This window comes from Ptiloglossa arizonensis, chromosome 2 (assembly GCF_051014685.1).
Source record: "Ptiloglossa arizonensis isolate GNS036 chromosome 2, iyPtiAriz1_principal, whole genome shotgun sequence".
Taxonomy (NCBI): Eukaryota; Metazoa; Arthropoda; class Insecta; order Hymenoptera; family Colletidae; genus Ptiloglossa; species Ptiloglossa arizonensis.
Genome location: NC_135049.1, coordinates 33,831,132 through 33,858,605, shown reverse-complemented (window position 1 = coordinate 33,858,605; position 27,474 = coordinate 33,831,132). Strand labels below are relative to the sequence as shown.

The window sequence follows — 27,474 nt, the reverse complement described above, 5'->3', positions numbered from 1 at the left end:
GCCTTTGAAGGAAACAGAGCAGCCGATATTGCGCCGCTTTGAGCCCGAAACGCTTCGTCGCGTGAATGTCAAGTATTTACGGGCACACCGCGCGATATTCGGCAATGTCGCCCGCGAATCTTTCCGCGTCGCGAACGATCGAGAACGACCTTGCGTTTTCGCGGCGTACGCGGCGTACGCGGCTACGCGAACCGTAACATCGAAACCGTACGAGTATTTTCGATCGCGATATTTTCTCCTCGAGGCGACGGTTACGATTAAGGTCAGCTACGTTTTGCAACCGACATCCTCGATGGCGCTTAGATTCGTGCCCGTAACTTTGCGTGTCCGTTGTTTGGCTAATAACCGACTCATTAGGGGAAGAGAATAACGTATCGCCAGTTGCGAAGCCTAACCGTCGTCCGGCGCGAGATCGTTTCGCACGGAGCAACAATGGACCTAGCGTGACGTCGATCCCTCCGAACGACAGATACAGTCCGCAGAAAACTAACAAGAACCGAGAACCATCGTAATGGCCTTTCATCGAGGCGTCGCGTTCCTTCGTGACCGTGAAATTTTGAATCAACTATATTCTCCGAGTGTGAAACTATTTGCTTTCGAGAAGAAAAAACAACGGTAGACAAAGTCTGGTGAGCAATTTGCCGTTCGATATCGCGTGACGCTTTAAGAGAGGACGCGAACAATCGCCGTGCAAAATTGCCGATGTTTCTCGAACAAACATGCCTCGCCTCGCATCGCCTCCCCTTCGAGATTTTCTTGCTTCGTGGGCACAGCGAACGTTGTTCGATGTACGTACTCGGATGCGCGTATTTCGTTAGCGCCGTAAGAGCGACCTTTTTGCCTGTACGAATGAACGATAATTCGTCGGGTGGTCTCGCTCGGACGTCGACCGAATCGAAATCGGAACGGTTTCGAAAAACGTTGTTCTCATTACTTTCGAAACGATTCGCGACAGCTAACGCGAAAGATATTCGACGAAGATGCAAGATCGGGAAACCCTTTGAACGGCGACAACGTGTCTACCGATTGCGTGAGACTGACAAACAGTTGGGACCAGAATCGCGTTGCGGTTCGTCCGTCATGTGTTTCGGAAATCTGCCGCATTTGTTTCTTCTTTCTTTCGGTCGGCAATGTTCCTTTTTCGGTGTTCCCGTGGTATCGAGGAAATCACAGAATCACCGGTCGTCGAGGGTGCCCGAAGCGGTAGCAGTATCGGCCAGGCACCAGCTGGCCGGCCCGACCGAGATCACGAAATTTTACGCCGAACGGCGCGCGTCGTGCGGCGTGCGGCGTGTGGCGTGTGGCGTGTGGCGTGCGGCGTGCGGAGAGCGAAAAACGGAGAACGGAGAACGGAGAACGGAGAGCGAGGAGCGAGGAGCGAGGAGCGAAGAGCGGAGCGCGTGCAGGTCTCGGTGCATAATGCGCCTAATGTGCTTGCAACATATGGAGAAGCGGTCCGCGCGCGGTTTCCTTTGTAGGCCGCGCAACACGAGTTGGTGGTTTCTCGATTTTGCGTTGAGATTAGCGGCGGCGACCATCCTTCCGCTCGCAGGGCAGCTTCGAGCGGAATCTTCGGCGGTCGAACGGTAAATTCGAATCGCGCGAATTGGCAAGAAAATTTCCAGGCTCGCGCTACTCACCGAGTCGAGCAAAGAATGCACGCTCGACGCGCACTCGGTCGCAAAAATCCGCGCACAAATGGAAAGAATGGGACGTAAATCGTTACGGCGGGTACGATGCTCTCGCTCTCTCTCTCTCTCTCTCTCTCTCGCTGGAGCCTGATTATCCGACGTTACGTTTTCGTTCGAAACGCGCCACGCGCGAACCTTTTCATCGAAGGTAGCCAGGTTCTTTTCGTCTCTCTTGTTCTTGACCGTTCCAGAGAGGCGCAACGTATTCGGAGTTTTTCAAAGTGGCGACCGAATCACGCGGTGCTCGTGACATCGTTCGTTCCCAAGCGACGCGACAACTCCGGATTCGAAAAGTTGGTCTCGTCGCTCGATGATCCTTTTGAAGCGGGATCCGAAGCGTCGGCGTCCAGCCACGCGCGCGACCGATACGTATCTTGGACCAGAGGCGGTCCCGATCGTCTTCGGCAAACGGAAATAAAATATACATGAATCTCTTTTTTCGAAATATTCAAATCTCCCGTCCTCGGATCGAATAACTGGTAGGGTATCGGGTCGCCGTGTTGCCCCCGAGGTGGTCTCAGGCCATGAATATCATGACTGACCAAACTCGGTTCCCATACTAGTCACGTTCCGACGATTCCCGTAAGGTGTGGTCTGTAGAGTCGGTTTCCGGAAATCAGGCTATCGGGTTTCGCGCCTGCGATCGCGCGCGTACTTCGACTAGCTAGCCTGGTTTCCGTTTGGAAGCCGCATGCCGTGATACGTTCGAAACAGCCGTGGAATGTCCAGCGAAACGCATCGATAGCGATTCGTTCGTTGCGCGTACTTTGCGAGGGCTGCTCGACACGGACTGTCTCGGTCTTTGGACGAGGATAACGCGATATCGTTCGCTGCTCGTTTTTCGAGAAAGAAAAGAAACTTTTCTTTCGCGGACCGGCGAGAGAGCAAAAATCACGAAACTACGAGTTTCGCTGCGTACCGAAACCGATGCGTCATCCTTTTCGATCGAATGCACCTCGTTCGCCTCGTATCCGACTTCCGGTGTAACGGGGTCCGTCGAGTTTGTCCAAGCGACGTTAATTGCCAACGATTTTCTACCAATGTATGTATTTCGTTAACGGACCCTTGTCGTCGTCGCCGTCGAATTTCTCTTTCGACGGTTTATCGTCGACGGTGGGAAACGAACGACCGAGCGAGCGAGCGAACGATCGATCGATCGGGGAGTCGTTTTTCGAGCGCGTTTCGACTCGGGAATCTTCTATCTCGGTTTCTTTCGCATTTGCATTCGCGAGGAACGAGGTCCGATCGCGAAACGCCTTTCGTCGGTATCGTTCCGACCACGCTCGAATGATTGATCGATTTCCTTCGACCCAACGCGACACCAGATAACGCGGCTTATGCAAAACGCTCGCGACCGCGCGTTCGGACTCGACGGAAGTCGTTTAGGTCGTACCGTCGTTATCTTCGCTCTGTTTTTCGTCTCGCGGCCGACAGAGAGAACGATCAGTCACGCGCTTAACGCGCGTTTCGAGCGACCGACGAAAAGAATCGTTGAACGCGCTTTCTCGGTCTAAGCGTTATCGAAGCGAGAAGGAAAAACGATAAAACGTTTACGCGATCGTGTCCCGGAGTTATTTCAAAAACGCAAAACGCGACCGATCCGGGTAAGCACACGCGCAAAACTCGAACGGTTCGTCGCTGGATGAATTACTTAGGCGCACCTACGTGTTTCGTATCGCGGCAATTAAAGTACGTAGGTAGATACATTGCGCATCGGTAGACGCCGATCGGTAATATTCCGATGGTTGTACGTTTGGCAAAAATTGAGCCAAAGTTGCCCGTTTTCGTCGATCTCGGAGGGAATTTCTCGATTCGAGAAACAGCCCTGTGTTCGAGGTCGGGCCGCGTTTCCGAGGACTCGGACAGCTCCGGTTGTAATTCATCGCGGCAATTCTGTCCTCCCGATTCCGTTCGTTATTTATGCGCGTCGGTGCCGGGCGAGTAATCGAAATCGATCGCCGTCGTCGCTACTCCGAATGGACCGCGACGTCGAAGCATCGGCTGCATCGCGTACTCTCTTCCGTGCGACTCTTTTAATAACAACAGCAGCAACAGAAGCAGCAGCAGCAGCAGCAGCAGCAACAGCAGCAGCAGCAGCAGCAGCAGCAGCAGCAGCAGCAGCAGCAGCAGCAGCAGCAGCAGCAGCAGCAGCAGCAGCAGCAGCAGCAGCAACAACAACAACAACAACAACAACAACAACAACAACAACAACAACAACAACAACAACAGCAGCAACAGCACAGAGATGGGATACTTTTACGGTGCCCGATTCGGGGGCTCGATTTTTCATTTTCTGTCTGTACCGCGAGGAATTTAGAGCCCGACGGGTTTTAGAGCGTTTTTAAAATTAATACCCTGCATCGCGCCCCTCGTTGTCGGGACCAATTCTTCCTCGTGTCATCGTGTTCGCACTTAACGGATAAGAGCTTCGAATCGCCTCGTAAACCGTCCGACAGTTAACACTCGACGTTGAAACGGTTACGTTGCTACTCGACTACTCCGTACCCTTTCGTCGCTCGCCTCTTGTCGTCTCTTTGTGTTCCTGGTGCGCTGTCATCGCCGCCACCCTCGGCGGGTTACGCGCGTTCGCTGGCTCGCTCTTTTACGCGCAAAACCCTCTTTCTGCCGGAGGAGAAATTCAGGAGACCGTGTTCTTCGAACGGCGCGCGATACGATAGAACGCGACGCGTATTCGGCTCGCGTAAACCGGCACGCTGGACAATGGGGAAAAAGTGTCGAACGTCGGAATTCACGGCGCGCGTACACAGAGTACTTGAACTCGGTTCGACCGTTTTCTCCATTTTACTAGCGTTGCACGCGAGACGAGGCGAGGCGAGGCGAGGCGAGGCGAGGCGAGGCGAGGCGAGGCGAGGCGCGGCTCGTTACGACCCTCGGTTGGTAGACGCCGCGTCACCGATCTCGCTTTACCCATCGGAAACCCCCCGCCTTCTGCATATTTTTCGGCAGACATTGGTAACCCGGCAATTCCCGCGACATCGATGCCGTTTATCGATAGCCCGGTTGACTAGATTTTTCCGCGCGTTTATGGTTTCTCGACGACCGGTTCGCGGCAGTCGGTCGTCGAACAAACGCAGTCTACGATATCGGAAGAGAAATTAGCCGGCCAGGTTCGAGGACAGAGTCTATATATTTTTCGCGCGAACGCGAGTCCCTCGGCGCGGAGTCGCTTCGTTGTCGCGCGATACGTACAGAGCTTCGATCCGTACTTTCGAACGTAACGACGAGTCGATGACGCTAGGTTGCCGGTGGCAACGCTATCCGTGATCGAGCACGACCCTGTTCAACCGCGTATCCAATATTCGACAGGAACTGGCGAGGTGTTACGGTAATACACGATCGAGGAATGCCATTTGCCGGTCCTTGATTTATGCATTACAGAATATAGAGACACCGTGGCCCGTGGGGACTCGACGCAGAGCCGTGGAGAGCGCAACGTGAGTATTATTCAAAGTGTTGCTCATTTGGACACGTGAACGGGCCATGGTAAATCGGGATTTGACCGTACTCGACGACGACACGCGACGCCACGTGTCTTCGTGCTTTCGTGGCTCCGTGGCTCCGTGCCTCCGTGCCTCCGTGCCTCCGTGGCTCCGTGGCTCCGTGCCTCCGTGCCTCCGTGCCTCCGTGCCTCCGTGCCTCCGTGCCTCCGTTCCTCCGTGCCTCCGTGCCTCCGTGCCTCCGTAGCTCCGTGCCACCGTGTTTGCGCATTTAGCGACCCACGCGTTCAACGGTCGTTCGATCCCCGAGCCGTAGAAAACGGAATTTTCAAACACCGGAGAACGAACTCGAGTACGAGAGTAATTTTCGCAGGGCGTGGCTCGAGTTTACCGCGAAACGCGGAAGAGAGTCGGGAGACGATGAAAATCGCGGCCGTGGCTACGCGTTACCAAAACCGATATTCCGTCGATACAACCGAGTCCACTGGATCGAAAACTCGCTCGTTCGACGACCGTGCGGCGTTTAATCGAATTTTTACCCGGCCGCGTTCTCATAGCCACAATAACGCAGCTCTGTGTACTAGGTCCCGAAGAGTTTCCAAGCGGCAGTCTCATTGTCGTACCGCTACTTGTCGTTGCCCCACGAACTGTTATTGCCCCCCTCCGACAAAAGGCGCATTCGAGTCGCGCCGGCAAATCGTTCGCTACCAGTTGCACGTTCGAGGGCTGTCGAGAGAGCGAACCACTCGATATCCGCGGAATGAAAATCTTTCTCGACGGTGTATTTAATCGGTGGAGTACGGGCTGTGGAACGCGGATCCGACGAGGTGGTAGTGCGTACCGGGTGTCTGGAAAATATCCCCCAACGAAGCAAAGAAAACGATCTCTACCGTTCCGCGGAAAAGTCGCGCGTCGAATCACGGAGAAGAAGAAACAGCGCGCGCGACGAAAGAAATACGATCCTGACCAACGAAACTATCTCGTCGCCGCCGCCACCGCCACCGCCACCGCCATAACTCTTTGAAAGAACACCCCGTATATCGCGTTCAAGCGCTTTCTCTCTCTTCGTGTCTTTTCCACGTTGACCACTTATGCGTGGCGTGCCACTTGACAGGACGCACGGCGTCACGGGGTAATCAAAGTGCCATTATCCATGGGAAATTGTAACCCCTAATCTCTCCGGCCCCACCGTCTCCTCGGTAGGTATCGGGACGCGTCTTCCGTCTCTCTCGATCCCCTCGATCCCCTCGGTCGTTCCCCGTCGCAGCCCTGGCGGTGGAGACGATGCATGGATGGGGCGATCGTTGCGTAAACCCCCTGCTCGGCTCTTGTAACGCGCGCTACATGGGAAGGATCGACGAGTGGCGTGCTGTCAAAGCGGAGTCAACCGCTGAAAAATGGCTGCGACTTGTCACGAAGAATTCGACGTAATCGTAACTCTTATCGCGCGACGCGAGACTTCCGGCCGTAATTGTTTCGATGCCGACACCGTGGCGATCGGTGGCAACGTCGTCGCATCGGTTATCCGTTATTCAAATTCGAGTACTCGAACGAGCGTTCTCTCGCCTATCCGGTATACGCGGATACGTACACCGAATTTTCTCGACGCGTTCGCGTCGTAGAATTTCGTGCCACCGTGGATACCGATCGGAGCAAATTTTTACCACGAAAACGAAAAGGTCGATCCGGTTTAACCCTCCTCTCCGAGTTACGAGAATCTGAAAAATCCTTCGAGACCAGCGTCGCGGCGTTCGAGGAGACGATCGGATGCTCTAAAAATGTCCACCGATCCACGAGGGGTCGCGTCGCGTCGCGTCGCGTCGCGTCGCGTCGAAGCGGTTCTCGGCTCGGTCTGGTCGGTGGCGTAGGAGAGAGGGACAGAGAGGGACAGAGGGGGACAGAGAGAGAAATAGCGAGAAAGGGGAGAAGGTTAGGTGGGTTCAGGGGCTGTACCGTAGGCACGAATCCCAGCCCATGCATACCAATCGAGCGGCAACCTAACAACGGTTAACCGCAACCAGTCGACCCGCTGCTAATCAGAAAATCACGGTACCGCGGAAACCCCCAGCGGAGGGGTCGCGGGAGAGAGCTCGGTCTCTCGTAACGCGTCTCCCACACCCGTCGGATGTCTTTCGCACACGTCGATCGCCGCGGGCGTCGATGTGTTTCCGCCCGCGTAAAACGCGAACTCGCGCAACGAGTCCGCGACGCTTGGGAATTCTCGAGAGCGGCTGACATCGCGCTAATTACGAGGTTAAATATCAAGGGGTTAAAGAGGAGCCAATGAAGCGAGCATCCGTTATCGAAGTCTCATTTTCCGGGCAAATTACACGTCGCCGGCGACGCGTAATCGCTTCGACGGATAAGCTCGAGGGTGCGAGATCGAGTTGCCGGCGCGGTTTCGTGGGTAGCTGGCCGGTTCCTCGAACCGAATTTGCCATATTCGAAACCGAACGAATACACGTACGCGCGGTTACGATCGAGAAAGAGGACGCGAACGGGCCCGAAATCTCGGAGGCTCGCGCGCCCACTTTTTGCAACGGTTAGAGTCGCTCGTTTCCATTCCGCTTGTAATCGAGGTCGAGCTTCGAGCCGGAACGAAAGCTCTTCGGCGGGCCGAGACTCGAGACTCGAGACTCGAGACTCGAGACTCGAGACTCGAGGTTCTGGTCGCACGTTCGCAGTTTCGCGATCTCTACCCTCTCCCCCCGAAGGGTTACGGAGGACGCAATAACGCGTCCAGTGTTTCGGAAGTCGAGTCCTTAAAATTTTCTTCGCGAGCGCACCCTTTCTTCGCGCTGGCAGCGAAGCGAACGCCCGAAACACGGCTCCCACGAAGCAACGAGAAATCGACACTCGCATCGGTTACGTTTCGAGGGTGCGATCCCCTCGACTTTTCGAGAGGAGCCGGTTGTCGAGCGTCGAGTGCAACCTCGAAGAGCCTCCTCGACGAAGTAACGCGTCCGCGACCAATGTACAATGGATCTCGAACGGAAGAAAGGTCACCCGGTACCGCGACCGACGCTGCTGTTCTCGATTCGAATCTTTTTCGTTTCTTCGCCAACCGAGACAGCGACTCGACGAGTCTCGACGAGTCTCGACGAGTCTCGACGGTACACCGATCCTTGAAACGGAAAATTATTCGTTCGCTCGAACGAAACGGAGCTACGATGTCGCGCGACGATAAAAGTATCGAACTCGTGCCCCCTCGGAGACTTTTAACGAGTACGGGAGCGATTTTGTTCCAGGCATCGATCGCGCGTACCGGTGATCGAAGAGAACCGAGTGCCCGAAACTTTAAACGGTCGACGTTTCGCGGTCGAAAGGGTAGACAACGAGGGAAACGTCCGAGGAACGCGCGATCGAATCTACTCGTACCACGGCATCGAATTCGTAATTCGGAGCGTGCGCGTCGATACGTTCAAAGGACCCTATCGTTCCGCGGTGGAACGAAAGAAGGTGGAACAAGTGTGTCGAAACTCTCGGCGAACGAGGACGTTTGTACGCGCTTAGCTCCTCTTTTAAGGTTTTCTCCTAGCGTCTCGGAAGTACGAAATCTAATTTAACCTCCCGTCCGATCGCGGCGCTTTTCTCTGCCTCGAAATTCCCTTCCGCGGGTCTCCCGTGTAAATCGGACGTGCTAACCGAGGCGCTCGATCGTTTCTACGAAAGCGAAAACTCGCTCTTCCCGCGGCTCGAACGGGACCGAGGAAGAAAAGCTCCATTTTTTCGAACGCCCCGCGATTCTTTTACTGTATTTTTCGTTACTCCGAACATCGAGTCGTTAAAATACCGTTGCCCGGAGGGACCGAAGAGGGGCCGAAGAGGGGCCGAAGAGGGGCTAGAGAGCCATCGCAGCTATCGTATCGCGTCACTGTTCGTCGAACCTTTTTGCCGATACCGATGGAAATTCGAGCGACGAAGGTAAAAAGGCGCGTCTCGTTCGTGTGCGTGCGAGAGTAGAGAAAAAAAGAAAGGGGAGGGGGGAAGCACGGCAGGCGAGGCGTACACTGAGAAAACTTTTCGCCAAACCGGATACAAGGAAGTTCCACCGTATTTGCGCATCCGGCGTCATAAATCTTCGACTCTTCCCGCCTTCTCGTACCCGTTGGCCAACTCACCGAGCCCTCACTCTGCCCGACGAATAAATTTGCGATCGCGCTTTTTCCAGCTCGCCATTTTTTTCGATCGATCGCGTCTCTCTCGATTTCGAGCGAACAATTCGAACGAAATACATCGACCGCGATCCACGGAACAGAACCACCGTCTCGCGAAAGCCACGAACGAAGCTAACCGCCGATTCGTAAAGAATCGTGTTCAAGAACGGTGACTCTGGGAACCGTGTTGAACCGTAACGAGATAACGACCGATCGCGTACGCGAGTGCAGCTCGACGACAAAAAAAGGAACGAGACGATGCATCGCTACCGAATAAGGACTCGACGTTTAGCGTTTCGCGGAGTTCTCGGTCTTCTACTCGAAATGGCACTCGGATCGACTCGAATCGAATCGAATCGGATCGGATCGGATCGGATCGGATCGGATCGGATCGGATCGGATCGGATCGGATCGGATCGGATCGGATCGGATCGGATCGGATCGAATCGAATCCACCGGGCCAACGTTTCTCACTCTAGCGATCTCGTTTGACGCGACTTCGAATTTACAAACTTTTTGAAAAAATCGTACTCGTCCGATAACCCTTTCGATGCTCGTTTCCTTTTCGCATTGATCGTAGAGAGCAACGATTCGCGACGAGATTCAAAAAGAGAGCATAATAACGTAATTAACGGCGCGTCGACAAATTGAATCCGTTCCGAATGCGTTCCTTTCACCGTGCGCGTATCCCCAACGCTTTCGTCGTAAATATTGCACGCCGGCCGGGATCCCCGTATCCATGGAAAATCGACGAACGTTCGTCGAACGTTCGTCCCCCTCGAAACATTTTCACGAAGAACCGATAATCTTCCATCGATCAGTATCAGCCTGGACGGAAGCTTTTCTCGAAAATGGAAATCCCGGCTGGCGAAAGAAAGAAAACATTACGTTCGATACTCGTGCTTGCACTCCGAATGGAGGTATAATGCGCGTAAAAGGTCTCGTTCGAAATCGATGAAAGGATTCCGTGAAGTTGGTTCCGGTAATAATTGCAAAGCCGATCGGACTTTTTCGGAATAATTTTCGCGCGCTTCTCCCCGGGACGCGGACAGGTGGAAGGATTTGCGTCTGATCGTTGGTTCGTTGCGCGGATGGATTTACGATACACGTACGTACGCTAATTTGTCGTAGCGTAGTTCTACGGAGATTATTCTTGAAAAAGAAAGGCGCGCGCGCGCATGTGCGAGAGATAGATAGAGAGAGAGAGAGAGAGAGAGGAGAAGGAAAAAGAAAAGAAAAACGATACAAGCACGAGCGCAAAACTGAACACAAAGACCGTGAGCGCGGGGTTAGATAAGCGGCCCGACGGGAAGCCATTAACCGGAGAACGGCGCGAAAGCAAGGAGGATATTAGAGAGGCGATCGCAGCGCGATCCGGCGATTGGCTCCGATGTAATTTCGCACGGTACGCTGGCGGCACGTCGGCCGAAGGTGTTAAATTCACTGGATGTACGTCGGACGAGCCATTCTGGGGTAGCCGACAAATCCGATCGTATTTTCATCGACGCCAAATTGGCAATATCCTCGCCGGTGACGATTCCTGAATTATGCATCAGCCTCGGGGACAGTCGCTTCGAAGTTTATCCATCCCGCTCGTTTCCATCCGCAGCCTCGACCCGTTCGACTCTCTTCCACGCGGGGAGTTTTCTGCCCTCTTGCAGCTTCCACCCCCGCGGGCACCCTCCCACGCCCGTTCCGTCCTCGTTCTCCGCTCCGCAGTCCTCGGCCGATGCTCTCCCCCTTCGTCGTCGTTCGCGCTCCCTTCGGACCCTTTCTCCGATGGAAACGTCACTTATTGGTCGAACGAAAGGGAGGAAAAAGAGAGGATAGCCACGAATCCGACCAATCACGGTGAACGACCGTGATAATGCTCGCGATATCTCCCGCGGTACAGCCTCGAACAAAAACCGCCGCGGCGCGAGTTCCGCGTCACCGCGCCTCCTCGGAGCTTGTTTTCCACCGCGATGGAAGTTTGCTCGAAAAACCGAGTTCGGATTTTCGAAAAGGAAAAAGGTGGGGAAAAGGATCGCTGGAGGAGGACCGGTCGTCTCGTCGATCGGAGGTTCTCGCGCACCGAGCCGGGAAAGTCGCGACGCGTGGAACGGAAGAAAAATAGAAATCCGTCGAGGATAATCGAATCGAGCGTTTGGAAACGGCCCTTAAGCCTTTACGAGAGGGGACAGACAATGGAAGGTAAAAGTAAAGCGTCGTTCTTGGAACGGAGGGCTGCTCGCCCCAATAATAAAATGATAAGAACCCTCGTCCTTAGCCCTGCTCCCGGCTCTCCCCACCTCGGTGCCGCTTCCTCCGGCCGGAGCCAGCTCGTATATAAATGTCGATATTATTGTAACGAAGCGCTTTTGATAGCAATTTCTCCTTCCGCGCGTTCTATCGCTCGAAGACGAGCCCGGCCAATCGGACGGTCGCAAATTCGTTGAATCAACTTTGGAATTTATAGCTTCCGGCTCGCGCGAACTGCGACGAGGCATCGAACGGTTCTCCTTTTCTTCGACTCGGCGGCGAGAGAAGGATCTTTGCGATCGGTTAAAAATATCTCTCTCCCCCGGTTCCGGTCTCGTTTTATCCCATCGGAGCGAAACACGCGCCAAGCGATGCGATTATTAGCCCGCGTTCGAACGACAAACGCGAGATCGAACGAAACGATGGAACCGATTTCCTGTTTACGACCACTGGCCGCCGTACTCTTCCGCTTCTGGAATTCCATCCGGATACACCGTGGTTTCCAGCGATGGCTGGAACTCCCCGTCGAATCGGAGCAAACGAGATTTATCCGTACAGTCTGTCGGTCGGTCGGTCGGTCGGTCGATCGGTCGGAAGTAGTTTTTTTATCTCGCGAACGAAACAATCGGGAAGAAACGTTTCGATCACCGCGAGCATCGGTGTTCCTCGCTGAATGTCCGTCGCACGGATCCCCGGAAAGTCTATACGAATTTCGACTTGGACTCGTTTTAGAAAGAATCGATCGAACGCGCGTCGAGCGTCGCGTGGCCGACGATCTTTGTTCGTCGTTCCGAGGTACGCGATACGAGGAGGGAGGGAGCGAGCGAGTTACGAGTTGTTCGTCTGCCTCTGTTTTATCGAGACTGGACATCACGTGGAAGGAACGAGGACGAGGACGAGGACGAGGACAAGGACGAGGACGACACGTTGGAAAAGGACGCGAGGGAAAACGCGGACGAGCGGTCGGCTGGTTCGGTGTGCGTCTATCTACCGTTGTTTGGATCGCAGGAGAGATCGAGTACGAGAGCGGAGCGTCGAAGATTCGGACGGTTGCTCGTTCGATCGGGCGAGCGAGTCGACCGGATAACGTCGAGGGACGATTCTCTCTCTCTTCCCGGCTTCGTTGTCTCGCGTTCGCTTCCCTGAGAAACGGAGAAAAGCGTATAAAGGTCTAGGAAGTTCGTACGATACGTACGTAAGAGCAGTGCTTACGTTTCTTCGCGTGCCGAGGTTGGCTACTTTTTCTTCTTCTTCTTCTTCTTCTTCCTTTTTTTGTTTCCGTTCGCGTTGGTATCGTTGGTCTCCGTGTTGTTTCGGTGATCGGGATCGCAAGACTTCTCGATCGGGCAGTAGTACGGTTTCAAGGGACAGACGTACTTTTCTCCGGTGAAACACGTCGAGACGGTGACCATTTGCGAGGGCTGTTCCCGCTTCGATACCGGAGGAGGATAAGGACAAGCTCCGGGATGTATTTTCGGTGGCGGTGGGCAGGGACAGAGAAGCACCGGGTCGGTCGGCGGTGCGGGGAGAGGCGTCGGCGCGCAATGTTCGTCGTCGAGGTATCGCGGAGACGGTTCCTCTCGGCGGTGGGTTTCGTTGGTCGAGGAGGATAGGCCCGGGCAAGGCTCGGGCGAGACGAACTTCGGAGGAGGGCACTCGACCGGTCCGTATTCCATCTTCGGTGGATCGGGGACTCGAGCTCGTATGCATTTTCCTAGGGGAAGGCAACGCTCCGGGCACGGTTTCTCCTTGTCGGTTGGTTTCTCGTTCGGCTCGCGATCGTTTCTCCGGTTCGGTTCGTCGGATTTGGCCGACAAGAGAGAGGCGACGCGCAGTCCACGGGATAGGAGTTTCTCCGGGGGGGTCCGGACGATCCCGTAGCACGTGCCGATTCTACTCGGAATAGGGCAACGGAACGGGACCGGCGTAGACGGAAGCGGAGGAGGATGTTCGTGACACGACGCGGCTCTTGGCGGCGATCGCGAGGAGCACTCGAGGTTCCTGGCCGGTGGACGAGCGATGGGCGGAGGTTGGTTCTCGGGATCGGATTCTCCGCGGCGTCCTCTTTGCCGAGACGAACTCTGTTCGTTCGCGGTCGCGGATTCGATCGACGAGGAAACGGTTCTCGGTGGTTCCCTCGGTGGTTCCCTCGATGGTTCCCTCGGTGGTTCCCTCGGTGGTTCCCTCGGCGGTTCCCTCGTTGCGAGTAGGGTAAAGTTTCTCGAGGAGAGGAGGACCGCGGTTCGCAATGTTCTCGAGAGCGTTCCTTTCGACGGTCCGAACGAACGATTCCCGATAGAGGAAGAGGATACCGGGTGGTAGCGATTCGGGGATTCGAGGTGGCGCACCGTTCCTACGTGCTCGGGCTGCGAGGCGGAGAGAACGGAGAGGTTTCGATCGATACGGTTCGACCGTTGGTGTTCTCGGCTCTGCTTCCACGTACCCTCTGTCTCTCGAGTCGACGGCACGCGCCTAACGACATTTTTTCGTTTTGCACGGTTTCTTGGGTGGACACTTTACGCAGAACGGCTTCTTCGCGGGTCTCGGTTTCGAAGGATATCCCGGTGGACCCACGGGCTTACAGGGGCCCTTTGGCGGATGACAAGGGCTCTTCTGCGGCCAACGCGGGGGATCCTCTCCGCAGTCGGGCTCGCCCAATCGTAACTCGTTCGTTCTCGCGGCCTGGACGAGGAGACCGCGCCGGTTTATTTCGCGTAGCGGCGCGTTGCGTCTCGCCTGGCCAACCTCCCTCCTGCACCGACGCGATCGCGGAGGCTCCCTTTCTCGGTAAAAGGGTTTCTCGCGAGGCTCGATCTACGATGGGACGCGCTCGATGGCCCCGACGGGCTCCGCGTCTAGACGGTTCTCGAACAACGCGGAACCTCCGCTCGGTACGAACCGGTCGTACTCCTCTTCGCGGTACCTCGTTCCGTCGGGCCGATCTCCGCCGAATTGGCCGTAATCCAGCCCGATCTCGTCCTCGAATTCTTCGCCTTGGGGAAAATAATCGTCGTTCCGTTGTCTGTCGTTCGAGGCGAGAATACCGACCAAGCCGGACCACGAAGACAAAGGGCCCCTGTTCCTTCGGTCGTTGGCGCGCGGTACCGATCCCTCTGTATTCGTCCTCTGCGGGTAGAGAGGATCGTCCGATCGATTTTCGCCGTTCAGATACTCCCGACGAGGAAGAGGCAGAAGGGAGGTGGAGCCATGGCTAGGAATCTCGCGGTCGAATGTGTTTCGAGCGAACGCTTCGATACGGTACGGTACGGTACGGTACGGTACCGTATCTCGAGAGATCGTTCGTAAAGCAAAATCGACCGAGTGCCCGCGTACCTGGCGCGAGTTGTACGCGGATTCCGAAAATCGTTTTCGATTCGTCGAGCGGAAAATACGGTTACGGGCGACGTCGGTGAAGGTGAAGGTGAAGGTGAAGGTGAAGGTGAAGGTGAAGGTGAAGGTGAAGGTGAAGGTGAGGGGAAAGCGTTGAAAAATCTTGAGCGCGATTAATCGCCGACGTCGCTCGTTCGACGCTCCGTGGAAAAGAAACGATATTGTATCGGTTCAGCGACGCGGCGGGACGAACAAAGAGGTCCGTTCGTTCGACGGTTCGAGAGAGTCGATCTCTTTGCCGATTCTCCTTGCGAGAGTCGAGTATCCTCGGCGAGAAGAAGAACCGCTTCGGTCGTTGGGGCAACCGGGTGCTCGAAACACGGTCGGACACTCCGGTTTGGGAGGGTCCTTTGCTCGTTTCTTCTCCTTCTTCTCCTTCTTTTCCTTCTTCTCGAGATCGATTCGCGAAACGGTTTTCTTCGTTGCGCAGCTCCTCGGCTTCTTGGACTTTTTCTCCCGTTTGCAGGATTTCCCGTGAGTTTCCTCGTTGGCGATCCTCTCGCACGGATCGCGGCGGGTGTTGCAGGACTTTCCGTAAATCTCCTCGTTCCTGCGGCACTGGCAGGGATCCTCGTTGGTCCCGCGTTCGTTCGCGCTCGACGAGAAGGAGAGGCTCGCTTCTCGAGTAGCGAACAGAGAGTCGAGATCGTAGGAGATCGGGCTCGAGGAGGATCGGTATTTCTTCGGTAAGATCTTGATCCGCGTCCGGCAGGGTTCGGTGGTGCTGGTCGTGATCCTCGGGTTTTCCTGGTCCCCGGTTACCGTGCGAGACGGCTCTCGTAGGGTGGCGGTTCGCGGCGTTTCCTCGGTGGATTCGCTCGGTGGAAGGATCGCGTTATCGTCGGGAGGGTTCGTTGCGGAGGCTCGGTACGCGCGATTCCGAGGGTCCAAGGTTTTCGAGACGAACCGCTCGAGGAACGCGCGTCTGCGGGGAACCGAGCCGTACAACGAGGTCGGCTTCTTGTCCGAGAAGGCGGCCGGTATCGTCCAGTTGCTCGGTTTTCCCGCCTCGCTGGAACGTTTTCCCCCGAGTTTTCGCCTCTCCGGGAGGTGATGTTCTCGTCGGGAGGTTGCTCGAGGAGAGTCCTCGGTCTCTTCGAGGAGATCGTTCTCTCTCTCGTTGTTTTTCCTCGGGAAGCCCACCGTCGTGGACGATGCCGCGAAACTCGAGAGCCGTCGCCGCCTCGCACGGTTCGCGATTTTCGAACGATTCTTGCCGAGACACGTCGCGAGAACGGGACACTGGCCACGGATATCGCTGTCCCGGAACTTATCGGGCCCCGTTTCACCGAGAACTCGAGGACCTCGTTGCTCGCCGGAGTACGCGTTGTCCCCCTGAGGACAGACGGAGGGACGATTTCAAGCTCGGCGACTCGACGCTCCGTTCTCCGTTCTCCGTTCTCCGTTCTCCGTTCTCCGTTCTCCGTTCTCCGTCCGTGTCGAAAGAAACGAGAGTTTAAGAAAATTGACCGTTCGTTCCGTGTCGGTGGAACGTTCGTCGTATCGTCCGCGCGTCTCGTCGAGGTAACAACGCGACGCTCGCCGATGGAAACATCGGATCGAGTCGTCGACGCGTCGAGATCGTTTTCGTTCCCGTTCGTCGTCCCCCCGGCCCGTTCGCGAAAACCTTTCCTCGCGAAACAAAGCAAGCTCGAGAGCTTGCAAACCCTCGGACAACGGACTCCCTTATTTTACCGCCTCGCGCGAAAACTTGCGAAATATCGAAAAGAAGCGTCGATCCGTGTTTTCCGAGCGTCGTATCGCGGTTCGAGCGATCTCGTACCTGGGAGGCGGCCGCGTTCGGTTTCCCCGGTTCCTCCGGCGGTCCGGGTTCCTCTCCGATCGGCAGCCGACGCAGAGCTTCGACGAGTTCCCGGTTGCCGGTCTCCCTCTCTTCGACGAAGGAACGCGCGTGCAGGGACCTCGGAACGAGAAAACGGTTCTCCGATTTACGTACCGAGGCGTCCTTCGACCGACGATTCGAGAAACGTCCGATCGATCGTTCCATCGTGTCCTCAGCCCCGACGTCGCGTTCCTCCACCGTTACCGATCCCCGAGACTTCTCCAGCATCGTCAACGTGCGCGAGTTCTGAAACACGATCGTCGTATCGATACGCCGCGGTACTTGACCAAACGAAACGAAACGGAACGAAACGGAACGACTCTTACCAGGAGAATCGGTGTTTCGCCGTCGGAAAACACGTGGAATCCGAGCAGGCTCCTCTCGGGGAATCCGTTCGCTGCGGCGGTGTCGCGGGCCGCGTAACTCTGGTTAGGGATCCGCGACTGGGAACGACCCGCTTCTCCCGCACCGCCGATCATGGCCATCTACGACAACCGACCACCTTATTTACCAAAATCGCTACCATCGCGAAACGATCGGAGAATTTCCTTTCGAACGATCCACCCACCTTGACGGTTTCCTCGCCGGCGTGATATTTACGCTGACCGATGTTTCTCACGATCGATTTAGCGGCCCGAGAAAACATTGTCGATCCTACTGACGATTTACCGGGAATTTTAGTAACGCCTTCATCGGGCGTTCGATGGATCCAAATTGCGACGAGCAACGGGCCTCGTTACCAAGCCAAACGTTTGCACTTGTTTCGCAACATCGGGAATTGAGTGTGCCGTGCACGATGAAAAAAGAAAGTCGTTCGATGTTCAACGAATAGCTGCGAAATCGACCAACGAACGCGTACCGGTTTTCCTTTCCGTCTATTCGCCCTCTCTCTTTCGCGTTACGAGTCGCGATACGTGAAATTTCATCGGAAACTCGTCGAGCGTCTCCCTCGTCGATTCGAAATCCGTACAGTTACGGCCATCTGGCGACGATATTTAGAATCGCGCTCTACGATTCCGTCGATGGACCGAGGGACGCGCGACTCCTCTCTTACCGATCGAAACGAAACGACCGAGTCTCCGACTCGACGAAAGATGTCCGCGCCGAGACCCAAACTCCCGTCCGAGTACTCCCGTGTCCCTTTCTTTCTTCTCCGTGGTTACCGGCTACGAGTTTCGCGCTCTACCGACCAAGGAGATGTTTCGATCGCTTCTACCAATTTTCTTCGACGCCTCTCGAGACATGTTGGAAAAAACCTCCGCCACGGATAACAATCAATTGTCCAAAGAAGATTACTTGATTATGCGCGCGAAAGACGCGCTACCGATGGACATTTACGCCGCCAAATCCTGGTTAATTACCGCTAAATCCTTGTTTCCTCATAGCGCAAAAGTTCAGGTTAGGAAGATATTATTCGCATCTCGTTTTACGTATAATCTTTTACCAAACTAAACTGGGTAACCGTCGATAGTATTTTAAGATGCTTTTACTTGTTAGTTCGAAGCCTATCGAATCGAAAAGCTTTCGAAAAACGTCAAAGAAGCGGCTAAATGTTTCAGCGAAATGTGAGTCACTCTTTCGATTATATATTCCTTAAACCGGAGGACATTTTCAACGATCGATCGTCGACTTTCCCGTACGTTTCAACGATTCTATAAATCTACGCGTAGATTTCAGAATTTTCCAGACGATCGTGACATATGGAAAGAGATAGAGACGGTCACCGCGTGTCTTCGCTTGGAACAATGCGATCCCGAAGCAGAATTTTTGTGTCAAATGTTCCAACACGTACCGCAAGAACTTCAACACAGACTGCTCGTCATGACGGCCGATCACAGCGAAGATACCATGGAACATTGTAAATTGTTGCTTTTGCTGCTACGTAGATTTCCTCAAACTATCGCCACTCACGGAGTAAATATCTCGGCTTCTTACACTTTTACGACCGTCTCGTTAGTTGTTTCGCTTCTTAGTTTCTTGCATTTTCAGCCGCGCTTAGTAGAAACTCTTCTCACTGCAGAAAAACACAGTCATCCCGGTCGCGCCGTCAACGGATTCAGAAGATTGTTGGCTTGCGACGCGTTGCCGCTCCTCGGCACCGCACCGGTGGAACTGAACCCACGACTCAGTTTGAGATTGCTCTGCAAGGCGGTAGAATTTTATTTGGCCTATATACAGCAACCCCAAGACAATCAGATTCAACATCCGTGGGACAGATTGTTCCAAGTTGTCGAATTAATTGGGAAAAAGTTAGGATGGGAACTGAGCAATTTGTTCTCCTCCGCTTGGAACAGAGACTCCTACTGCGAACGACTGCACCAGTATGCGATCGTGCATGCTGCCAATTTGTGCGAAGAGCTCCTGGTCAGGCAATTATTGATGTGCACCGTTGTGGTACTGCTACGAATATTGAACGAACACAATCTCCTCATCAACAACGACGAAACCGTTTACTGCTTGATAGAAGCATTCGGCGAATCTCTACATTCGTCCGCAGGTCAGACGTTAACGATTCGATTCGCGAGCCCTACCGCCTACCCGCTTTCCTCTGCCGTTTATTTATTTATCTATCTATTTATTTATTTATCTATCTATCTATTTATTTATCTATCTATCTATCTATCTATCTATCTATCTATCTATCTATCTATCTATCTATCCATCTATCTATCTATCTATTTATTTATTTATTTATTTATTTATCTCCTTCCTTCTTTCTTTCGACAGAACCGAAATTGAAAAAACGCAAAAGAGAAGATAACGGAGGAATCGCGGTAACCAGCGACGGTGACTACAGCGGTAGTGGTCTCGCATTGGCCGTTAAATTATGGGACTTGTTGCACAGTACCGATTACTTGCAAAGAGAAGTAGGAAAACTGAATCAGCAATTGCGATTGGATGCCTGGCTAAACTCCTTTTTAACGGATTTAGCCATGTACAAAGGATTGCATCACGAAGTACTGGCAAGATTGTCGCAAGAAGCAGGTAGTTTATCTGCTCATCTTCGTTTAGCAAGTACATGTTATTTCTTAAAAGATTATAAGGTATATATACCAACTATACTATGGATTTATATCCTATTATGCGTCTATATATTCCTCTATTCGTTTTACAATAACCTGCGCAACTGCGCGATATTTTTCAAGGGTATGTTGGAGTACATAGTCTTGGTAGTTGGCGCCCTGCCCTCGACGGCTGGCAAAGTATCGCATAACTTGACCGTTCCATGTGCCAGGCATTTGCACTATTTGACCATTGCTCGTTTTCCTATCGTACAGTATTGTTGTAGACTCCTTCTTTCGGCCATAAAGGTAATTAGAACGGAGCCAAACTCGAACATCCTGCGATATGCTCTTCTAGATTCGCGGACGGTGATTCTTTCCTCAGGAGAACTTTTCCTTGCCCGGCGGCGTCGGAGACTTGGCCATAGGACACGCGTTGGTCTTGATGCAAATCGACTGGCCGCAAGAAGCCAGTACTTTGTCCACGATTACCGAAAGAATCGTCAATCGTGGCTCTTTCACCTATCCGCTCTTTCAAGCTTACATTATATGCGTGGATATTCTAGAGGAACTGACGTATCTCTGGACGGAACATGGCGGCGGTGTATCTTTGGACATAGCCACGGCATCGGGAGTTTTGCAAAGTATATTCTTACCACAACGCGCCTTTTGCGTTACAATTTTATCGCTTTATTCGCATTATACGCATTATACGCATTATACGCATTATACGCTTCTGAAAATATTACAGTTCGACGTATTACTACTCGCGGAGCTGACAAAGGAGTGCGCGAAGAAGTCAAACAAGCGATGCGTCGGCAAGCAGCTCGCGACGGAATCGATCCCTTGGACGAATTATTGCAAAAGTTTATTATCAACGAAAAAGCCGCTATTCTACACAGCTTGATCATACAATAAATTCTACCATTATTACTTTTTTCTTTTATTTAAAAATATACACCATTCTTTTTCAAGCTAACTTTAATATCTTATATACACAATTTATGGTGTTAAACGATCATTATGGGAACCCCTTCGATAATCTTCGCTTCGATATTTCCTCCTACTTTTTACATACTACTTACATAATCAGCTGTTTACTCCTACAGGAATAATACAAGTCTATCGAATTTCGAAAAGCCATCTTCAAATGTAGAATATATGAAACAATTTTACGTTCTTTGCGATACGATTAAGCGACAAGTTCGTACGCAAACGGTTTTAATTATCCGTGCCTCTTATGGACCATACGGACCATACGGACACTGACGTACAACTTAAATATCTCGTTTAGTAAGGATTATAAAAGTCTCGATTTATAAAAATTAATTAACTGAATAAACGTTCTGGGTATCGTATGCTGCATTCTATCTAATATAGACGTTCAGTTGAAGGGCGCTTAGCAATAATACTTTAATCCCGGGCATAAAAGAAGATATTTGACTAAAATCTGGTCCCGACACTAATTGCGTATGAAGATCCAAGCCTCCGGTGTAATTCCCACTTTGTATCATTTGTGATATTTGATGAAGTCCTTGCAATGTATTTTGCGACAACTACAAAATATACGTCGATATGTTCGATATGTTCTACCTATAATATAAAGAAACGAGTATACGTACTTTATTTTCTCGAAGACAATCGTATAAAACTTCGAGTTTCTTGGACACTTCTTCTATTTTTCTTTTGATTTGCTGAAAAAATAACCAACACCATTCATTCTATACGTACCGTACGTATACGTGTCTATACAGGATCTTACCGGACGAGTGCTATCGGTCAAATAACATTTTCGTTTGAAGCTTCGTTTACGAGGAAATCGAGTTTGAAAGTGTAGTGTAAACGATACGTTTCTTATTATTAGCTAATACGTAGCCACCGAGTTTCGATACATTTTTAATTATTATCGAGTAATACGTCGCGATCACTGTAGCGGGACACTGAACACAAAATGTAAATGTTACAGAGGACAACGAATGCGAAAATGGTCGTGGTACAATTTTCAAACTCTCTCAATCTTTTCTCGTAAACCAAGTTCCGAACGGGAAAGTGTTATTCTTTTTTTTTTTTTCAAATTATTTTCGCACGTAGAATCACTACCTGCCCGATGGTACCACTCGTCCGGTAACACTCTTCTATATATTCTTGCAGCGTGACACAGCTGCACATTCTACGTTTATATAGTACAAGCGGAAGATTTGTCCGTCTCACCGGATTTTTAGCATTCTCGTAACATTGGTTCTTCAATTCGTCGAATACTGTTTTTAAATGCATGTGTTGTTCCGGTATCGGTGCTTTCGGTTTCTCAGGTTCCGATGCTCTTGTAAATGTTGCTGGTTGCAAAGACTCCAATGGTTTGGCAAATTGAGCACCGATATTCGGAACGCTCTGATTATATTGCTGCGGATTGTAAGGCGCCTGTGTATCGGCGTATAACATTTCTTGAGCTTGAACCTAAAACAAGAAGAGAAAGAAGAAGAAGAAACAAAAGAGGGAGAAACAATGTTTAAATACCTACGACGTTAGAATATTTAAATAATATTACTTACAGTTGATTCAGGCTGCGGTATAGCACCTCTCAACGGATGCAAAATAGGATTCTGAGTCTGGTACTCCTGTTTCGACTGCAAACAAAATTAACCCCGTCATGCTTGCACGATACGTTTCGTGTCCTCGTTAAGCAATTGTAGCAACAAATGTAGCAATCTGTACTGTATATTTTCTAAAATGTAATATTCAATTATGTCAATTTTTCGTATCGAAGCGGTTGAATATGTTCTCGTGTACTTCACACTGTTGCATCGGTTAATTGAATATCACACGAAATTTAAACTGTTATTTTTGCAATCGATTCAATAAAATTTTTGAATACAATAACACTCAGAACACGAATAGATTCTGATAAAAAATAAATAGCAATTACGAAACAGTTGAAACAGCACTCAATCTGATAATTGTCTACCTTCGTGTTCACATTCTTTGAATATTTTGCTTTCCATTTCCTGGTACCAGCATGTTCCGCAGACATTTCATTTTTCGTGTATAATGCCAGTACTGGCTATATTATTTGAATAAATATTTATATATATACATATATATTTTATATATACACACACACACACACACACACACACACACACACACATACATACATACATACATACATACATACATACATACATACATACACATAGACACACATTGATAGCATCAGTACAAAGTTCGTAAAGATTTCATTGGTCGAAAATATTGCGTACGGCGAATTGCCATTCGATATATACTACGATAATAATGGATTAATGAATACTTACTGGTACTCTAGTTTTTGCGACTGGTGGATCGTTCCATCCTGCAGGTTGTAACGGCGGTTGATAGACGTTTTCATTTCCATAAACTTGAGTTTGTGAAAACGGTTGCGTTCTAATTGGATCGTACATTTGACTTTGCGATGGATTCTGCAATGGCGGTAATACACTAGCTTGAACTGGTTTAAATATTTCTGGTTCTTTTAAATTGGTCGTAAAATTTTGTCCAGAGTATGTGTTTGCGGGCAGAGGAACCTGCGGCTGATACGTATTTGGGGACGAGTAGCCTGGTACTGGAGAAATTTGTTGATTATTATATGGCATTGTTTGTTGAGGAAATCCAGTTTGATTATACGTTGTAGTAGATTTCACAGATGGATCTATCAGGTATTTCGATCTTGCTTGAGGCTTAACGCTAGATGGTCGAGATCCGATTCCACTCGATCCAGTTGTAGGAGGTGGTAGAGGTGGTGGTTGAGAAACGGGTGCTGACGTGTAACAATGGGACGTTTGGTACTGGTCGTATTGAATAGCAGGTTGTACGTGTGGCTGAAGAGGGGATAATCCAAAATTTTGTTGTGGCTGTTGAATATTAAATTGATTCGTAGGTGGTGGAAAGGATTGTTTCGTAGGAGGAACGTTCGAATCGGTAAAAGGTCTCGCTTGTACTTCCGGAATGGGTAACGGATTTTGTAGAGTCTGTAAAGGCCTTCTCGATTGATCGTAATAATTTTGCATCACTGGCGCTTTTCCCACGCTTTTCGATTCTTCGACGTATCCTAAAGCTCTACACAGGCGATCCTTCAACATCACAATCTTTTCGTCTTCGCTATTTCCGAGATAATTCAATGCAGCATCGAGGTCTCCTTCTGACGCTAACATTTCCGCATAACGAGACAAAATGTTGGCAATTTTTCCTTCTATCCGTGTCTGACGAATGCCTTGCACTTCCAAAGCTTTCTGCATTATCATTACCAATTCGACGATCTCTTGGATATCAACGTTCGAGGACTCGATCATTTTGTTCAAATTACCGGAACAGATGTAACAAATTTGAGCTTGCTCTTTGTGACTTGGATTATCGGATGACGCTAGACGATCTCCGAGCATATCTGTATCATTCAAAGAAATACAAAATTCACGAATTCTGTATTCTAACGCGTGTAAGAAAATGTATAATTTGATTTTTACCGCACAAAACAGATCGCTCCTGTGGATTGGAATGTGTAAATATTCCAATTAGTACTTCTTTCCAGCAATTTATGTCAGTATTCTTTACAACTTCGGCCCAATTTTCACTAACTAATGAATTGATAAGAGAATTGAGAGCTCCAGAATGTTCTGAAAAGTATCTGTACTGGGTACGTGCTAGTAAGTCTGGTCCAGCAGCCATTGAAAGAATTACCGCATCTGCGTACCTTTTATTGGCAAAGCACAAAGATACAGCGGCTTCGATATTTCCCAAGAGGATTGCTTGAGTAATAAGCCCATCCTCATCTGTGACACATTAAATCGAGATACGAATTCTTAACAGGTCGTAACCAGTAGTAAGAGATTGGAGAATTTTGAAAGTCCATATTATGAAAACTTACCATCGGATACATTTATTTGAAGATTATTATTTGCCGACGTAACCGTGGATGTCTTTTTAATCTGTTCTTGTGCAATAGCGTCGAATGCCGCACTTCCATCTATAACGTTCCCATTCAGTACCTGAAGGAACGATACTTTACGATATGCAAAACATAGTTTATTGTCCATCGAATGCAGTCTAGACGACATTAAATAAAACTTACGTTATTCAAATTACCAACACCTTCTGTAATGTTGCTAATATCTTCTTGAGGAACTAATTGATTCAATTTATTATTCATTGTTTCTATGTTATATCCCAATAATTCCAATATTTCTTTTGTTACGTTTTCACCAAAATATACACTCATACAATTCCATATTTTTTTCCTATGTACGTCAGTCGTTTTGTCAGCCTTTCCTTTACAGTAATCGCTATATTGTTCAGTTCTAAGAACCTCTTCCAATTCATTGGAACGTTGAATTAAATCTGGTTGCGTGACCACTTGCGATATAATAACTATTCTATTTGAATTTGCAGGTAAATTCGGATCAACGGGCTGATTCTCAAATATTGTCAATTTACCGCCAAACTAAAAAAATTTCACCGCCGTTTTTATACGAAGAGTTACCAGTTTAATACTTTGCATTTGCAAGTGGAAAGGGTATAAATTATTATAGACATTAGAAAGGAATACCTACACCAAAAGCGGCACCGAACGGTCTTTTCAACCATTTCGGAGCTTTTCTCAATGCAACCGCTGGTTCCGATTGCATTATAGAAGGTGGTTGAGTGAAGGGATCCATTCCAGGAAAGGAATCTACAATTTTGTTCGATGTTTCTACGGACATCTGTTGTTGTCCACCCAATAAGGAATAAATTGCTGCATGTCCATCGAAACTAGTTCCTACGACTAATCCTGGATGCCTTGGACACCATGAAACGTCGAAATTCCATTGATTCGTTTGTGCTAATTCACAAATCACTTCACCGTTCTGCGTTGCGGTAACGAAAGGAACAAATTCAAAATGTAAATTACTTAAATTCGTTCGTTGTTAAGAAACTTACCGGTGCATCGGAGTTTGGATTCCAACATAATATTCTATTATCTTTGGCACAACTTAAGAGCAGATCAGGATCGTGTGGATTCCAAGCGATGGATAAAACTCCACGCTGATGGTTTTGGAACATTTTTAACGGCGATGTTGCAAACCTCAAATCCCATAATTCAATTACAGGAGACTGATCGTCCTCCGATGCTAGACATAACTGTGTCGCAACATCTGGATGCCATTGAACCACTTTCCACCGTACCTTTGTTTACAACATTGTCAATGTAGAGAGCACAATATTTACAAACATCGAACACGACAATAGTATAAATAAAATTACTTTCGAATTTGCATCCGTTAGCTTGATTATGGGTTCGTTCTTTCTTAAATCCCATATGACACAGCGTTGCGAGAACGTGGAGGCAAGAATGTGTTGCACTACAGAAGAAAGCATAAGGAAATGTTAATCATAATTTATATAAGTGTATAATAATTTAAATATTATAATAGGACCTTGTTTATTCCATGCAATATATTGCACATCTTCCAATGGTTGACTCCTGGATCCAGGAGTCATCGGAGTAGTTGTATTAACAATGTCCCATATGTAAATTTCACTTTCGGTTGCTCCTGTTGCTAATAAATTGACTTGGAAAGGATTAAAATCCAATGCTCTGACCGGGCCTGTGTGCCTGTCCGGACTGCTTATTAAACAATTACTATCGTTGGCCAACAGTTTTGCTACCGAATAAATCTTTATCGTGCCATAATCGCAGCCTCCGACAATTATACCAGCTGGACTATTACCGTACGAACCCCATATTATTTTATGAAATCTGAAAATTTTATACGCGCGTAAAACTGTAGTAAGTACTCGATAATACATTTCCGCGTATAAAGAAAAGGCATGTTTAACCTATGGTCACTCGCGATACTGGCTTTCAGTTCCAAATCGTATCCCGGTTGTTGCAAATTCAGCGAATATATATCCAAGGTAGCGGACGTGTTAAAGCTCGCATCAAGTTGTTGGGCCGCAGTTCCCGCAGCCAATAATATCGGATGTTGAGCAGGCGGTGACCAGGCTACGTTGACTGTCTTCAGTAACTCCTTTACCTTCATTCTTGGTACGCTAGGATATAAATATTGTTTACATTTTTTTGCAAACAATTGGAGCAACTTAAAAAGTGACGTACTGCTATATTGTAATTTGTTATCGAGTCATGTTTGTTCGTTTATTTAACGTATTCCGAAAAGTAATCCGAATTTTTCTAAACAACGATTACGAAACAACTTATTTTCCGTAAATAATAGTACGTTCGAAAATGTATCATATTACGAACTTTGAATCGATAAACTCGTTACGATGCAAATTCTATAAACACAAATAATATTACAAAAGTATTATACTCGATTCGAAAGTTCAGCGACCCAGAACTATCTCAAAATGTGACAGGTGTTATACATGTATTGGGTACCCTTATCGTAAATAGAATAGAAAACACATGACTCCTTTAAAGGGTATTTTCTCACCTTAATCTATTCAATTAACGATAATCGAACGAAATTTACGAATATGATTCCCTAACGTCAAACAAGCAGCAGTCAACCGTCAACGTCTTCCAACGTGGCGAACCATACGTTGGGAATAGTGCTGACCTCTTCGACGTTCGTGGTCCATTGGTACGGTCTGCTCCGACGAATCGTTCTCTTCGAGATTATTACGAAAAGAATAAAAAAAATCTACCTCCTACTCCGTAAATTC

The 27,474-nt window shown here is 49.9% G+C and overlaps 2 protein-coding genes across 6 annotated transcripts in view; one reads left to right on the top strand and one right to left on the bottom strand.

Moving 5' to 3' along the window:
- The first annotated feature begins 17,923 nt into the window (after window positions 1-17,923).
- Window positions 17,924-20,715, top strand: Ints10 (integrator complex subunit 10). 3 transcript variants are annotated; one of them, XM_076305035.1, is made up of 8 exons: window positions 17,926-18,178; window positions 18,278-18,345; window positions 18,451-18,694; window positions 18,770-19,277; window positions 19,508-19,824; window positions 19,927-20,091; window positions 20,168-20,426; window positions 20,534-20,715. In XM_076305035.1, exons 1-8 carry the CDS (start codon window positions 17,978-17,980, stop codon window positions 20,698-20,700), a joined length of 1,929 nt encoding a protein of 642 aa, XP_076161150.1. In that variant the 5' UTR covers window positions 17,926-17,977; the 3' UTR covers window positions 20,701-20,715. The 3 variants fall into 3 exon arrangements, with proteins under 3 accessions (XP_076161148.1, XP_076161149.1, XP_076161150.1); XM_076305034.1 differs by having other exon boundaries at window positions 17,925-18,178; window positions 20,168-20,715; XM_076305033.1 differs by having other exon boundaries at window positions 17,924-18,178; window positions 19,927-20,715.
- Sec31 (COPII coat complex component secretory 31) overlaps window positions 19,838-27,474 on the bottom strand; it is a 34,972-nt gene continuing 27,335 nt past the window's right edge. For 2 of the 3 annotated variants that reach the window (XM_076305030.1, XM_076305032.1), the window contains exons 2-14: window positions 26,629-26,841; window positions 26,226-26,548; window positions 26,053-26,150; window positions 25,729-25,974; window positions 25,362-25,655; window positions 24,884-25,252; window positions 24,680-24,800; window positions 24,279-24,584; window positions 23,094-24,199; window positions 22,332-22,406; window positions 21,994-22,236; window positions 21,405-21,476; window positions 19,838-21,338 (exon numbers count right to left, since the gene is read on the bottom strand). In XM_076305030.1, the coding sequence (XP_076161145.1) occupies window positions 21,150-21,338; window positions 21,405-21,476; window positions 21,994-22,236; window positions 22,332-22,406; window positions 23,094-24,199; window positions 24,279-24,584; window positions 24,680-24,800; window positions 24,884-25,252; window positions 25,362-25,655; window positions 25,729-25,974; window positions 26,053-26,150; window positions 26,226-26,548; window positions 26,629-26,831 (3,645 nt within the window). In that variant the 5' untranslated portion in view covers window positions 26,832-26,841 and the 3' untranslated portion in view covers window positions 19,838-21,149. Of the gene's footprint in view, window positions 21,339-21,404; window positions 21,477-21,993; window positions 22,237-22,331; window positions 22,407-23,093; window positions 24,200-24,278; window positions 24,585-24,679; window positions 24,801-24,883; window positions 25,253-25,361; window positions 25,656-25,728; window positions 25,975-26,052; window positions 26,151-26,225; window positions 26,549-26,628; window positions 26,842-27,242; window positions 27,383-27,474 lie in introns of those variants that run through there. The other variant, XM_076305029.1, reaches the window with a different exon arrangement.